At 43.2% G+C, this 13474-nt stretch overlaps 1 protein-coding gene across 1 annotated transcript in view; it reads right to left on the bottom strand.

The window, feature by feature from the left end:
* Positions 1 to 331: 331 nt before the first annotated feature.
* LOC127197693 (pregnancy zone protein-like) overlaps positions 332 to 13474 on the bottom strand; it is a 43315-nt gene continuing 30172 nt past the window's right edge. Inside the window, exons 18-35 of the mRNA XM_051155662.1 lie at positions 12926 to 13204; positions 12026 to 12152; positions 11461 to 11582; positions 11168 to 11219; positions 8032 to 8115; positions 7377 to 7553; positions 7016 to 7103; positions 6346 to 6502; positions 5912 to 5986; positions 5464 to 5641; positions 4695 to 4918; positions 3925 to 4143; positions 3633 to 3763; positions 3214 to 3304; positions 2410 to 2478; positions 1785 to 1887; positions 1069 to 1110; positions 332 to 369 (exon numbers count right to left, since the gene is read on the bottom strand). Coding sequence (XP_051011619.1) covers positions 347 to 369; positions 1069 to 1110; positions 1785 to 1887; positions 2410 to 2478; positions 3214 to 3304; positions 3633 to 3763; positions 3925 to 4143; positions 4695 to 4918; positions 5464 to 5641; positions 5912 to 5986; positions 6346 to 6502; positions 7016 to 7103; positions 7377 to 7553; positions 8032 to 8115; positions 11168 to 11219; positions 11461 to 11582; positions 12026 to 12152; positions 12926 to 13204 — 2241 coding nt within the window. The 3' untranslated portion in view covers positions 332 to 346. The remainder of the gene's footprint in view (positions 370 to 1068; positions 1111 to 1784; positions 1888 to 2409; positions 2479 to 3213; positions 3305 to 3632; positions 3764 to 3924; positions 4144 to 4694; positions 4919 to 5463; positions 5642 to 5911; positions 5987 to 6345; positions 6503 to 7015; positions 7104 to 7376; positions 7554 to 8031; positions 8116 to 11167; positions 11220 to 11460; positions 11583 to 12025; positions 12153 to 12925; positions 13205 to 13474) is intronic.

Consider the following 13474-nt stretch of genomic DNA (forward strand, 5'->3'; position numbering starts at 1 on the left):
TGCAGCAGGGCATGCCTGTAATCCTAGCACTTGGGGAGGCATAGGCAGATGCAGGTGCATCACTGTGAGTGTTCAGGACAGTCAAGGTTACCCAGAGAAAGCTTGTCTCAAACAAACAAACAAAAAAGTGCTGTGGAAAATGAAACTTCTATCTCAGAAAATAAATATAAAGCTAAAAGCACAGAAAGGAAAGGAAACATAGTTGCAAATGTCATAACTTTATTGAGTGTATGAATTTTATGTGTTTCTAATTCCCTTACATTTATTTCACTGTCCCTTCTTCTAACAGGTCTTGCTTGTTCATGTCTGAGGAAGTTCAACTGATGAAATCTACATGTCCTCCTTTTTAAGCATTTCCTTGTTCAGAGCCTAAACAGAAGAATAGTTGGAAATGTCAGGGGAGTCACAAAACTACAGAAAGAACTAATTTAATACTCAGTTGTAAATCTTTAAATTTGATTGTCTCTAATGACAAAATGTTCTCAGAGTTTCATCAAAGTTTAAAAAAGAGAACCAAGAGTGCCGTGAAAAAAGGATTCATCGTGAAAGATTTACCCTGTCAATCAACTTAAAGGCATGTCTTGTATATGAGATCTCTCATGCTGTGCTTTATAGCTAGCTACAATGACACTTAATTTAAAAGTGTCTTAGAAAAATGTGGGTAGCCACTATGTATAGAGTACAAACGTCAGATGATTTATTTTTTCTGTTTCCCAAATTCTTTATATGTATGTTAATTTGAAAATTTTTATGTATTTGGTCATATTCTTCCTCCTTCCCAACTCCTTCTAGGTCTTTCCCACCTTCCTCTATATCCAACCTCATGTTTTCTCTCTGTCTCAAGTAAGTCTCTCAAATGTATAACTTTAGTTAAAATCAAGTCACTCCAGGTAATTCTACTTCTTTAGCATTGTTTCTATTAAGAAATTCTACAGTGTATCTGATACCGTCCAGTTCATTAACGACACAGCAGAGTTTATATAATACAAAATGTTAGAATGGAGAGCTAAAGCAGGTGCTCATTTTCTTTCTTTAAGTGGGCATCAGATTCAACTGTTTATACTGTACCAGCACTGAAAGGGGCCTTGTATTCTTCAATGGCGAATTCATCTAGAACACAGAAATGATGGGCAGAAAGAGGTTAACTGTGGGTAAGCCCTAAAAGTGAAGAAAGAAGGCATAAACCACAGCTACAGAATTAGTGAGGACAAAGTCTCAGTTATTTTGATTGAGGGTGGGGACTAAGAGAACCGGGCTCAGTAACAGGCTTGCTGTGCTTGTGTGTCCACTGTATCCACTCAGTTTATGGAGGAGACATTGTTAACACTGCTAGGATGGTATAAGGCTGGGAAATGTCAAGTTCAAAGTTGGGAACAAATGGACTTTGCTACTACATGCAGTCTCCCCCTCCCCTTTGGGGGGATTATCTACAGCACATTAAAAAATAGATCAAATGGTGGGTTTTATATCACACATCAGTAGTAAGATGTGGTTTTAAAATATTGCAATTCTATCTTTCTAGTATAATCCAGCTCAGGGCAAGCAACTTTAAAGGGAAATTTAGAACTCATGACCAAGTGTTTTGTGATGTCTTCACCAGAATGGATATAATGCTTGTTTAAGGTGTACCCAAGAGGTTAATATACAAAAACATAATTGTAAGTGACCGTAAGCTCACTCTTTCTTCCAGTGAAGACTGTGGGGTTTTGTTTTAGTTAAGGTAAGCTTTTACTAGAGCAGGCACTGTTTCCTGACAAAGCTCAGCATCTCTGGATCCCACTTACCTGTCTCATAATAGTCATAGACTTTAATTGAGGCTGGTTGTAAGTTCTTTACTGGGATGTCTTGTTCCACCAGGAAGGAGAAACTCATGGTTTGATTGGTTAGCTGGAGAGATGAGAGAACACAATTGGACTCAATAATTAACTTACTCAGTAGTCAGCATCTTGTTTTCTTAGGACATATCAGGCTGTGTGAGTGTGCTGCCTCCTGTTTCACAGCTAGAAGAGAAAGGGCCATGCTTGGATCCGTATAATATACTTAATCAGAGGGGAAGGAACAAAAATTCTGCAAATGGTCAAATGTCAGCAAGTTAGCTTTGCTGATCAATCCTGGTCCTATTTCCCATTGTAGCTATTTTATCCTTACACCTGCGTGTATGCATGTGTTTGTGTGTGTGTGTGTGTGTGTGTTGCTATTGTTGATTTTCGAAACAGGGTTTATCTGTGTATCCCTTGCTGTTCTGGCACTTGCTTTGTAAACCAGGCTGGCCTCGAACTTACTGAGATCCACCTGCTTCTGCCTCTTGAGTGCTGGGATAAAAGGTGTGTGCCACCACGCCCAGCTCTTGATGGTCTTGTTAGACCTCCCAGCAATTCTTAGAGATCGCACAGAGTCACAAAGTCTTACCTTTTCAATGTAGATTAGAACATGGTTGGTGCTCACTTCAGTCCTTTGAATGTTCATCTGGCTTTGGAGCTGTTGATAAGGCAGAATTATAGAATGAGGAAAGTTTGTGATAGGAGAAATTTTCAGGTATTTATGATGTAAAAGGCTTCTCTGGAGAATCCAAACTACTGATTTTTATCTTTAAAAATACTAGTCATAATGATTTTACTCTTTGAATCCTTTCTACTCATATGCACATGTATAGATACATATATGCTAGGAATGTATAAGGAGATACATATATGTGTGTGTGCATATAGATTCTTTGAAAGGGTTTCCACATAGCTGATAGCTAATGGCTTGCTAGAACATTGGATATGGGACTAGAATTGAGGTGTCATACCCAACACATTATAAACAGTATGAACAGTAATAAATGATGGAATCACACTCGGGAAATGCTGGTTTGCATAGGCAAGGTTTTTGAAAACTACACCATTAAAATGAAGTAAACAAACATTATGGCATTGCCACCTGAAAGAATTTAGTGTTAACCCTTTCCACTAATGGTTTAGTGTTAGCCCTTTCCACTAATGGTTTAGTGTTAGCCCTTTGCACTAATGGTTTAGTGTTAGCCCTTTCCACTAATGGTTTAGTGTTAGCCCTTTCCACTAATGGTTTAGTGTTAGCCCTTTTCACTAATAGTTTAGTGTTAGCCCTTTGCACTAATGGCTTAGTGTTAGCCCTTTGCACTAATAGTTTAGTGTTAGCCCTTTGCACTAATGGTTTAGCATTAGCCCTTTCTGCCAATGGCATAGGCTTTACCTTTTTCACAGATGCCTTCACAGGTATGAAGCCTGACACCATCTTCACATCAACAATGACCATGTTGGAGCTGGGTCGTTCTCCAGTGTAACTGTGTAGAGAACACGCAGAGATAAGTCCTTCCAGTGGGATTCCTCAGGATTGATTGAAGCCAGAAGTCTAACCTTCTTTACTACTCAGTTTCTCTATCTGCCATATCTGTGTAGCTGTTTGGAGATCTTATCGTTTTCTCTCCTTTCTTCAGAGAAAATGTGTTAGTGTGTGTGTGTGTGTGTGTGTGTGTGTGTGTGTGTGTGTGTGTGTATTCCTGAGACACATTCTCAATGCTAGGCCTTTCAGTAAGAGTTAAGAAAATGTCCTTGTTATCAAATTCAATGCCCCGTTTTTGTAAGTATAACTTTGCACAATTTAGAATTTACCTTACATTGATGTGAATCTGGAATGTTCTATGATCTTCTGCTCCATCAACATTTAGGGGGTGAGTATTGACCTGAAGATTGAAGGGTGCTTTTCCTTCAGCTTTTGGGTGGATGTTGTATTTTAGAGATGTCTGGAAGTGACAGAAGAAAAGTTCTTCGTCTCTGTGCTGAAACACTTTTAAGTAACCCCATTATTCCCTTAGCACAGATTTCCTTCTTGAGTGTGCAATGAAAACTCAACCCTTGACACTTTCTTTCCCACATGCCCATTCTCTGGGCCTAGAGGCCTCACCTGGAGGTACACACATCCTGACCCTGACACCTTGGTGATGTAATTTCCAGGAAGATCTGGCAGCCTGACTTCCTGCAGCAGCAGGCGGTTGGCGTTGTGAACGTGGAATTTCTTAACGACAGTCCCTGAAGACATGATGGTGACCCATGCCTCCTTCTTGCTTTTTGTAAAAGTGGCTGCTCCATATTTGGAGAGGGCTTGGAGAGCCACCACTGTATCCTGAGAAAAAGAATGATACATAAATCGTGGCCAAAGCAGCAATAGTAACGCCACACTGAGTGCACAGCGTCAACATGGCTTCCCTTCAGGATTACTTAGTGACAAGCACAGCGCATTAGTTCAGTTTCAATACAATTTGGTCCTGCTTACTAATGGGGGCCTGATCTAGGTGCTTTAGGGGGAATACATTTTATCATTTATAAAGATTACAATATATATGGAAATATAAACTGAGCAGATGACGTCAGTAACTTATAAATCTGTGTAGCAATATTTGCAGTAGAAATTACAAATGGGGAAGAAAATGTAGGCTAAGAGAAAAAGAACTAAAGATGAGCAATAAGATCGTTCTTGAATAACAAAAGGTATTTATGGAGAAGGATGGAAATGTCACAGAGGAAAGGGGACGCTTTAAAAGGTCCCTGAAATGGCAGCAAGTCTACGCCAGAGACAGCATAAGGACTCGCCTAACTAGTTGGGTGTGCACACATCTGCAGGCAGAATAAAGTTATCATGCATTTATCTTTCCTTCGTAGGATCTCTCCACAGACCTGAGTGGAGGAGAAGCCTCCGTGGGAGTTTTGTTGCTTGGTGATCCATTTCACAATTTTGGATGCTGAAGACAGGTCCTCTGAAGTCGGGGAGGGCAAAGTGGTAAGATAGGCAAGAAGCACGTAAGATGTCATCTCCACTTCAGCAGAAGGAGCCCGAGGTTGATAATAGGGTGTCTTCACTTCCTGAACACTCCCAGGACGTCTCCAGTGGATTGAATTCTCTTTTAAATGGAAAGGATAAAAATTTAAGCTTAAAATGTGGTTTTAATATCTAGTCCGTGAATGATGATTAGCTCCGCTAATGAACTGGCACAATGAAATGAATAAAGCTTTACAACAGTCCCAGGCCGACTTAGACTTTTTAAATTTTGAGACAGGTTCTCACTATTTAGACCAGGCTGGCCTTGAACTCGAACTCAGAGAGCCACCTGCCTCTGCTTTCTAAGTGCTGGGATAAAAGGCATGAGCCTTCACGCCTGGCAACAAGCAGATCTTTACCAGCAAAGTACATGGAGCTCCCCAGATGAGCACATGGGGAGCCTTTGTGTCTCTTACATACTTTGTGGCCCCAGCAGTTGCATTATATAAACTTAGTAATGTGTGTTTCAATAAAACGGTTCATATCACTTAGGTGTTGTGTCCATGGCAATGTCTCTGGCTATGTTCCTGGTTAAGGTATCACGAAAGGTGAGGACTCAACAGAGGGACTTGCCTTTGCATCGTTAGTGACTTCTAGTTAAGTGTATTTTGCAATAGAGGTTTCTACCTTCTTTTACAGCTTCTTTGTTTAGTGATTCAAGCAGCTCCCTTCGCTTGTCTTGGTTTCCTGCCAGGGCATAGGCATAGGCCAACAATGCCTTGGTATAGACGTGACTTTCTTGGCTTTTTGAGATGGAGGCCCAAGCTGTTTCCAGGCAAAATAGAGCATTGCGGACAACACTGTGCTGTAAAGGAAGACAAAACGCAATTTCAAAATAACATTAGCAGGCTAAGTAATTACCCCAGGCTAAGCCAAGGTTGAAAGCCACACTGTGACAACTCAGCATTAGAGTTTACACTGGGGAGGAATTTCCTCTATATCTTTTCAAAAGAACTTATTCACGCCACAGTGAAATGTGCCAAAAGCAAAGACCACTCACTGAAACTGAAGGTGTGATTAAAAAAAAAAAGTTCTTACATTTGTGAAGGAGGTATGGGGACGGGCGTATACGTACAGTGACAGGCAGTGGAAACTCCAGCAGAGCTATGGTGATGTAGGCAGTGAGCGTCACTTCATCATCCACACCGCCCTGGAAGGAACAGAGCGAGAACTCTCACACACTTCAGCGCTTGCTGGTCAGAGTCTGAGTCTGTTTTATAAGCATTAGACCCTCCAAGTTATGTCAGTAGGGCCAGAGAACTCTTTTTATTTTCATTAAAGATTTTTAAATCATGGGTATATGTGTGTTTTTATGTGTGGGTTTGCTCATGAGTGCAGTACCCAGAGAGGCCAGAAGAGGGGGACATTGGGTCATCTGGAGCTGGAGTTACAGGTGGTAGTGAGCTGTTTTGAGAAGGAGGCTGGGAAACCACTGAGTCATCTCTCCAGGACTGGAGAGCTCTCTACATATCCCAACCTTCAGAGTCTAGGGGAGGATCAGGCCATTACCTTCATCGCGTTGTTGAGCAGGGATCCAGACTGTTGGAAACAGCCATTCTCCTTTTGTTTCTTCGAGAGCCAGTCGAAAGCATTTGTGATGTGTGTCTTCTCTATAAAGATGTGTGACTGAGCTTGAGCAAAGGCCTTGAGCACGAATGCAGTGAGCCTGTTCAGCAGAAAAAGAGACTGAGAAGGCGGGGCCACCTCACTTTAAAGTTCGCTATACGTTGCCTGCAGACACTGATCTTCACATTTCAGTGTAGGACATTAGGTGATGGTGGGGCTGTTAGTCGACAGTTTCCAGTCTTTATATATATATATATATATTGAACTGTCATAGTACCCTTTTGTCAAAATTGCATTTCCTAAATGGCTTCCGATTGTATCACTCTATATCTCTTTGCCTGCTGCCTGCTTTGCCTCCTCTAAGGAGTGGCGAGAAAGCTTTTCGCATTATTGTGGGCACTGTGACCCCTGCCTGATGTCTGTTTCTTTCTTTCACTATTATCAGCTGTGCTGGCAGAGCAGGTGGGGTTTCAAGGGTTAGCAGACATGACATTTGGAGTTTTAACAATGAGTAAACCTTCCAGAAAAGAATCCCAGGTGCAAGAGAACAGCTACTTCTAGACTCCCGAGATGCCTCTGATCAGCGGAGTAGGAAGACACAATTTCATCTTACCAAGTATTTCCCTGGCTGTTCCAGCCACGATCCCCAAATGTGCTGAATGAGCCGTCTCTGTGCTGATAGTTCAGCTGCCTCTGATACCCTGAAGAGGAGGTTTCAGTCATTTGTGAGGTAGAGAGACATCAGACTATTATTATTATTATCATCATCATCATCATCATCATCATCATCATCATTAACCCTATTAAAGAGCCATTGAGTAATCACGTTTTGCTCACATGCTTCTAAGGGTGTTGACACTATTTCGAGTCCTTATTATAGAGAAGATGGGCACTTGATTGGACATCACTGCGACCATGATTACCAAATCTTAACCCAACAGAAGGCCTGTTGAAGTTCAGGTAAAGCTGCTCACCACTGATGAGGTAGTTAGTGGCTTTGGACTTGATCGCCTCTGTCAGCTGTTGTGTCTCGTTCAGATAGTTCAGAACATAGATGTTGGGGACAAAAAGAACCATGTTTTGTTCTCCGCAGCCGTAGGGCATCTGGAGAAGATTCTGGAGGTTTTGCATTGCCGAGCCCAGTATATCCCCTGAGGAGTGAAAGATGATTGTGAATTAGAGAAACGTAGAGATGGCTTGTAGTGTTGCCGCAAAACATAACCAAGAGGCCATGCTATTAATGGAAGGAAAGACAAAGTAAATTCTACAACGAATGGGGGGAGATGGGAGGTGGCTCCAGGATGCTCAGAGAGCAGGGAAGACAGAGACCAGCCAGAGACAAGGTCTTTTCTGATGGCCCATAATGTCTGGAAAAGTGGAACTATCGTTTCCATATCCTTTAGGATACACTGTCGCCACATGGCTCACGTGGAGCTGGGAACACAAGGCCTTCTTAGCTGTCAAGAGTTAACCAACATCTGCTCAACCCGCTTTCTCACTCATGCACAGGGGCAGCCCTGAGCTTGCCACTCCTTTCCTTCATCCAGTATCGAGTGCTCAGTGACATCATTCGGCACGCGTGGCATTACGGAGAGGGACGGCTATTATGGCTTGGGCTGAAAGACTCACCCAAAACAGAATGTGTAGCCCTGGCAGATCCTTCAACCACGTTGGGTGGAAGGGTCAGTGACCACTCCTCCTGTAGTTCAGCATCTAATGAATGAAGAGAAGACACTGGAAAATTACAGGGTGTGGGGGCGGGGTGTGTGAGAACTGTTCTCTGCTTGTCACAAATACTTTTCCTCACCATCTAGACACAACCTTTTCATACCTTGTGGGCCTTAAGCAGTTTCATGATGCAACTAAGTTTTTCCCAAAGCCACAACTTGTCTCGTGGCAAAGTTTATATTGATTATATATTTGTATTAAATCTCTATAGCTTTCCTTATAAGCATTATGTTATGGAAGACTTTCTCTTTCTCCTCATGGACTATATTAATTCCGTGTATGTGTGTGTATGTGTGTGTGTATGTGTGTGTGTGCGTGTGTGTGTATGTGTGTGTGTATGTGTGTGTGTATGTATGTGTGTATGTGTGTGTGTGTATGTGTGTGTGTGCTCCTCTGGGGTTCTCTTTCCCTTGTTCCTCGGTCCCCTGGGACTCTGGGGTCGCAGGGTGTACACTGTCTTGCTTTGCTTTTATATGAGGGCTGGGGAATCCAAATTCAGGTCCGCAGGTCTGCACAGCAAGCACTTTACCAACTGAGCTATCTCCTCAGATGCAATTCTCACCACTGTTAACGTTTTTACACAGATATCCACCCCGCAATTATGCATTAAATGTGTGGTATGTGCTAAATTCTGCCTTAAATCCCGTGAGTGGCAATCTTCAAAAGGAATTTCCTGTCGTCTTAGGGTGATTACTTTTATGTGAAGGCTTGGGTTAGCAGGTAGAGCTGTACTCAGTGAGATTGACACTCCCGGAGAAAATTAAAAAGAGGCTGTTATTTGGGCAGTCAGGAAGACAGAGGCTGGGGAGGTGACTCCCTACTGAAAGACTTATCGATAAAGTCATTCGTGCTCAGAGACCATCAGTAAGTCACGGAGTAAGATTTATAACATCATTGGAGAGATACTTCCGGGAGAAAGAAGACTTCAGAGACTGCATGTGAGAAGACTTCATGGAGAAGGCTGGTGTGGCTGGCACAAAGCAAGTGGGAGACAGAGCAGCAGGCCATGGTGGTTATGGGTGGGGAGGGCTTGAAGGTGACTCATGATGAGGGTTCCAGCACTATGGATTGTAGGAAATCTGTGAAAGGACTTGCAGAGGAAAAGCATGCTCTGACTGATAGGACATGTTCTTGCCGGGAGGGGGGTGGAAGGGAATTCATTTTTTTTTTTTTTTTTTTTTTTTTTTTGAGATGTGGTCTCACTGTCTAGCCTAGCTTGGCCTCAAACTTGTGATGAACCTGCATCTACTTCCTAATGGCTGGAGTTTCGAGCATGTACCATTTGCAGCTCAGCCAGGAAGTCTTTGAGTTAAGCCAGCCAGAGAACGGACTACAGGAGAAGCAGATGTGGTGAGCAGTGGCTGGACTCTGATGTAACATGGAAGTGGAGTCAGCTAGATTTATGAATGGGTTGGGGGCGGGGTACAAGAGAAACAATATAGTAAAGGCAGATTCAATTGTTTTTTTTTTTTTTTAATACTTGACACGTAAATGAATGGAAATACCACGGTATGAGATGAAGAGAGTGGGAAGGAGCACGTCTGTGGGGCCAGCAGGGTAGTTCCGACGTTAGACCCATTAGACCTGCAAGCCTGTTAAAGCGCAGATGACGGCTAAATCCAGCACTCTGGGGTCAGAGAGGGGGCATGCACCACTGATGTACGTAACTTTGTGGACTCTGGCACTTAGTGACTATAAAAGGAGGTAGCTTAGTCAGTAAAGTGATTGCCTTGCAAGCGTGAGGACCTGAGTTTGATACTTCCTATCGGGGAAGAAGAAGCCAGACGTGGTAATGTGTATTTGTAATCTCAGCTCTGGGGAGGCAGAGACTGGGAGATCTCTCAGGTTTGCTGGCCAGCAGGCTTACCTTACTAGGTTATAGGTTAGTGAGAGACCTTGTCTCACAAAGATAAGGCGGAGAGCACCTGAGGTTCAAGGTTGACCTTTGTACCCCAAATGTACATGCACATATATACATCCTCCAAAGGAACACACACACACACACACACACACACCCACACACACACACACACACACACAAAATGTATGTAGATGAGATTAGCAAAGATATTTACACTAATGGTCTCTGACTTATGATGGTTCTAGCCACTACAGTGTGAAAGTGATGGACAGTGAGTAGAAACCATAAGGAGCTTGAGACTGTTCCTCTGGACTAGTGATACAGCAACAACACTCACTAGTGATGCTGGGCAGTGGCAGCTGACCTCTGCTTTGAGCCAGGGTGGAATCATAAGAGCAAACGATTGTGTTGCTAATTGTTGATGTCCAATAAGCTAGGTATATTAAATGTACTTTTTACTGATGCTACTTTCAATTTGTGATGCATTTAATAGGATGCTTTTTTTTTTTTTTTTTGGTAAGTAGAAGGGCATCTCTACAGGGAACAGATTTATAGGTAAAGCCTCACCTTGAGGAACATTCTAGACGGTGCCCAACTTTTTAGATGGCTATCTTTATATGGTCATATGAACAGTATCGGTCAAATACAGTTTTTGGGTCTGTGTCAGTGCTTTAGAGATACTGCCAATCAAGGCATAAGTATGGATATATTTAAATTACTAATGTACTATTACAACATGCCAATGCCACACGGATCCCTTGATGTCCTCAACATAGTCTGAGGAGGAGTTTTACAGACATAGATGTGTAAGAAAGAACCTCATCTCAGGTAAAGGGTTTTAAATCTCACTGCTAGCCAGGAGCTTCCCCACGACTTTTTTCACTGTGTCTCATCTTTATCTTTAAATATGACAACAACGACAGTAGTAACGATAATATATTCAATAGTATTTATCCCTTATTACCTTGGGGGAATTAAACCTACTTTGAGAGATTTGTAATCCAGAAAGGGCTTCTCTTTACGAAATATCTTTTTGTTTCTGTGGAAACGGCATACAAGTTTTTGCTTTATTATTATTTTTTCAGAGTAACTCATATCCCAGAGATGACTTTTCCACAGCTATAAATTCTACTAAATGGCTTAACTTGAGAACGCCATTTGTTTTGTTACACGTACCTGCTGCACATAGCAGTGTGTTGACAGTTTGTTCCTTTTCAATTCCTTCAGGCTTAGTGTTGAAAGTGAAAAGAAAAAAAAAAAAAAAAAAAAAAAAAAAAAGTAAAATGATCCATAACATACAAGAAGGGGGAAAAAAAAAAAACAAAAAACAAACAAACAAACAAAAAAACCCAAACCAATCACTTTGAAATGTTAGTAGAAAATTGATCTGTCGACTCATACATAATTTTGGAAATGAGATCCAGATTACAAATGTGATGTTATCCGGCAGACTCACAGTACTCACACACCTCGATTATTACAGGCTTTACGACAGTGTCCTTTAAGAGGGCTTCTGGTATGTCTGTTGCCTCATTGCCGCACAATTTTGAAGACTGAAAAGCTTCTGCAGTAGCTGTGAAGTTCACCTTCCCTGGGAGATAAAATTTTGATGGCTTTAAGTGGTCATCCCTGGGTTAGTGAGATAAGTCCAGGTGTTGAGGATGCTCGCTGCCAAGTCTGACACCCTAGGTTTGATCCCTGGGACCCACATGGTAATGGAAGACAACCAACTCCCCACAGGTGTCAGCTGACCTCCTTATGTGCACTGGGGCACAAACACAGCAAATAAACGTAGTTGAAATTTTCAGAAAAACACAGCCATACTGTGTTAAATGCTTCCACGCCCCTGCCGCCGCCGCCCCCTCCCCCCTCTCGCTGCCTCCCCCACCCCCTCCCTCCGTGAACACAGTGGTTTTCTGCTTGGTTGATCGGTTTGCAATTCAAGAGGAGAAAAAGCATGCATTAGGCTCAGAGACAGAGCAAACCACTGAACACACAAGGCAGGAAAAATCAGTCAACAGCTTTGCCACTCACCCAATGACTTTGGGATTACAGTCCAGGACATGGTTTTGCTCTTATTTTCACAGATGCAGTGAGAGTCTTCATGGCCCCGTACTGGGACTGCCAGGAAATCTGGAGAAATCTCTAGGTCCATGTGGATCTGTTCCCAAACCCAGACAGGCAGAGGGAATCAGGAGGAAGGCTTAGAAGCTGAGTGTGCAGACCAGTCCAGGGGCTTTGAGACGCATCAGAAAGAGCACATTCTAGGCCATACTTTGAAGTTTATATATTTGCAATAAGAGAGTTGAATGCTATAGGAATGGCATGGTGTTTGTCTGTGCCAATGGAGGAAAAGATGTTTCCTCCTCCTTCTTCTTCATCCCCTCCTCTCTCCCCTCCCCTACCCCCAGGCAGGGTTTCTCTGGGTAGCCTTGGCTTTCCTGGACTCTCTTTGTAGACCAGGCTGGCCTCGAACTCACAGAGATCTGCCTGCCTCTGCCTCCCTGAGTGCCGGGATTATAGGCGTGCACCACCATGCCTGGCAAGATTTTTCTTTAGACAGGCTTTAAATACAAAGTAGTTTAGATTACAGGGCATGCTCCTGTAATTCTAGCACACTGCTGGTTGAGGCAGGAAGGTGAGAGTTTTTAAGGTAAGCTTGGGCTTGTGTACATGATGTGACTCTGTCTCCCAAAAAAAAAAAAAAAAAAAAATCCAAAAAGGAAAGAGTAATCATGTGGAAACCATGCCTGAATTTAGGAACATTTACAGAGTCCTGAATGAAAACAGTCTGATGTCAGAGAGCTTTTCTCTGAGTGCTTGCTCCCTTCCAAAATCAGGGCACACTACACACAGCTCTAGGAGGAGCTGAGGAATCCCAGGTCACGAGGGGCGATGGGGCTCTCTCGCTTACTTGCAGAGAAGGGTCCTTACCTGAATGCAGTGAGACATGTAATTGAGCACTGTGGCTTTGAGGGTAAAGGCTTCTCCCCGTACCACAGAGTAGGGGAGGGTGAGCTCCAGGAAGAAGGGCTGGAAGACTTGATGAGAGATGGTGGGGGAGAGACCAAGGCCAGTAGCTCCAGACAAGCAGAATGCACTGGCCTTCCACTCAGTGATGGTGTCGGGGACCTTCACCGTCAACTCATGGCCACCTGATATGCTGTCGTAGAGGGAAAAAAGGACAGGAAAACAAAAACCAGCATGTGGTAACTCGGAGACCAAGCACAGTTAACCATGGGACTAAATGGAGGGGGTTGATGCTTCTGTTGCGGGGGTGTGGTGGTGGTGGTGGTGGGGGGGGGGTGGTAGGTGGGGGGGTAGTGGTAGGTGGGGGGGTGGTCTCTGAAAGTCCTCCCTTCCCCTCTTCTCTCCTTGTTTCTCCCTCCCATTCTCATTTTCTTCTCCCTTCCCTCTCTCTTTCCCTTTGTTCTCCCCCCCCCAGCCCCTACCCCAGGGAAAAGACAGTTTCCTATTTTCTGT

This window comes from Acomys russatus, chromosome 13 (assembly GCF_903995435.1).
Source record: "Acomys russatus chromosome 13, mAcoRus1.1, whole genome shotgun sequence".
NCBI lineage: Eukaryota > Metazoa > Chordata > Mammalia > Rodentia > Muridae > Acomys > Acomys russatus.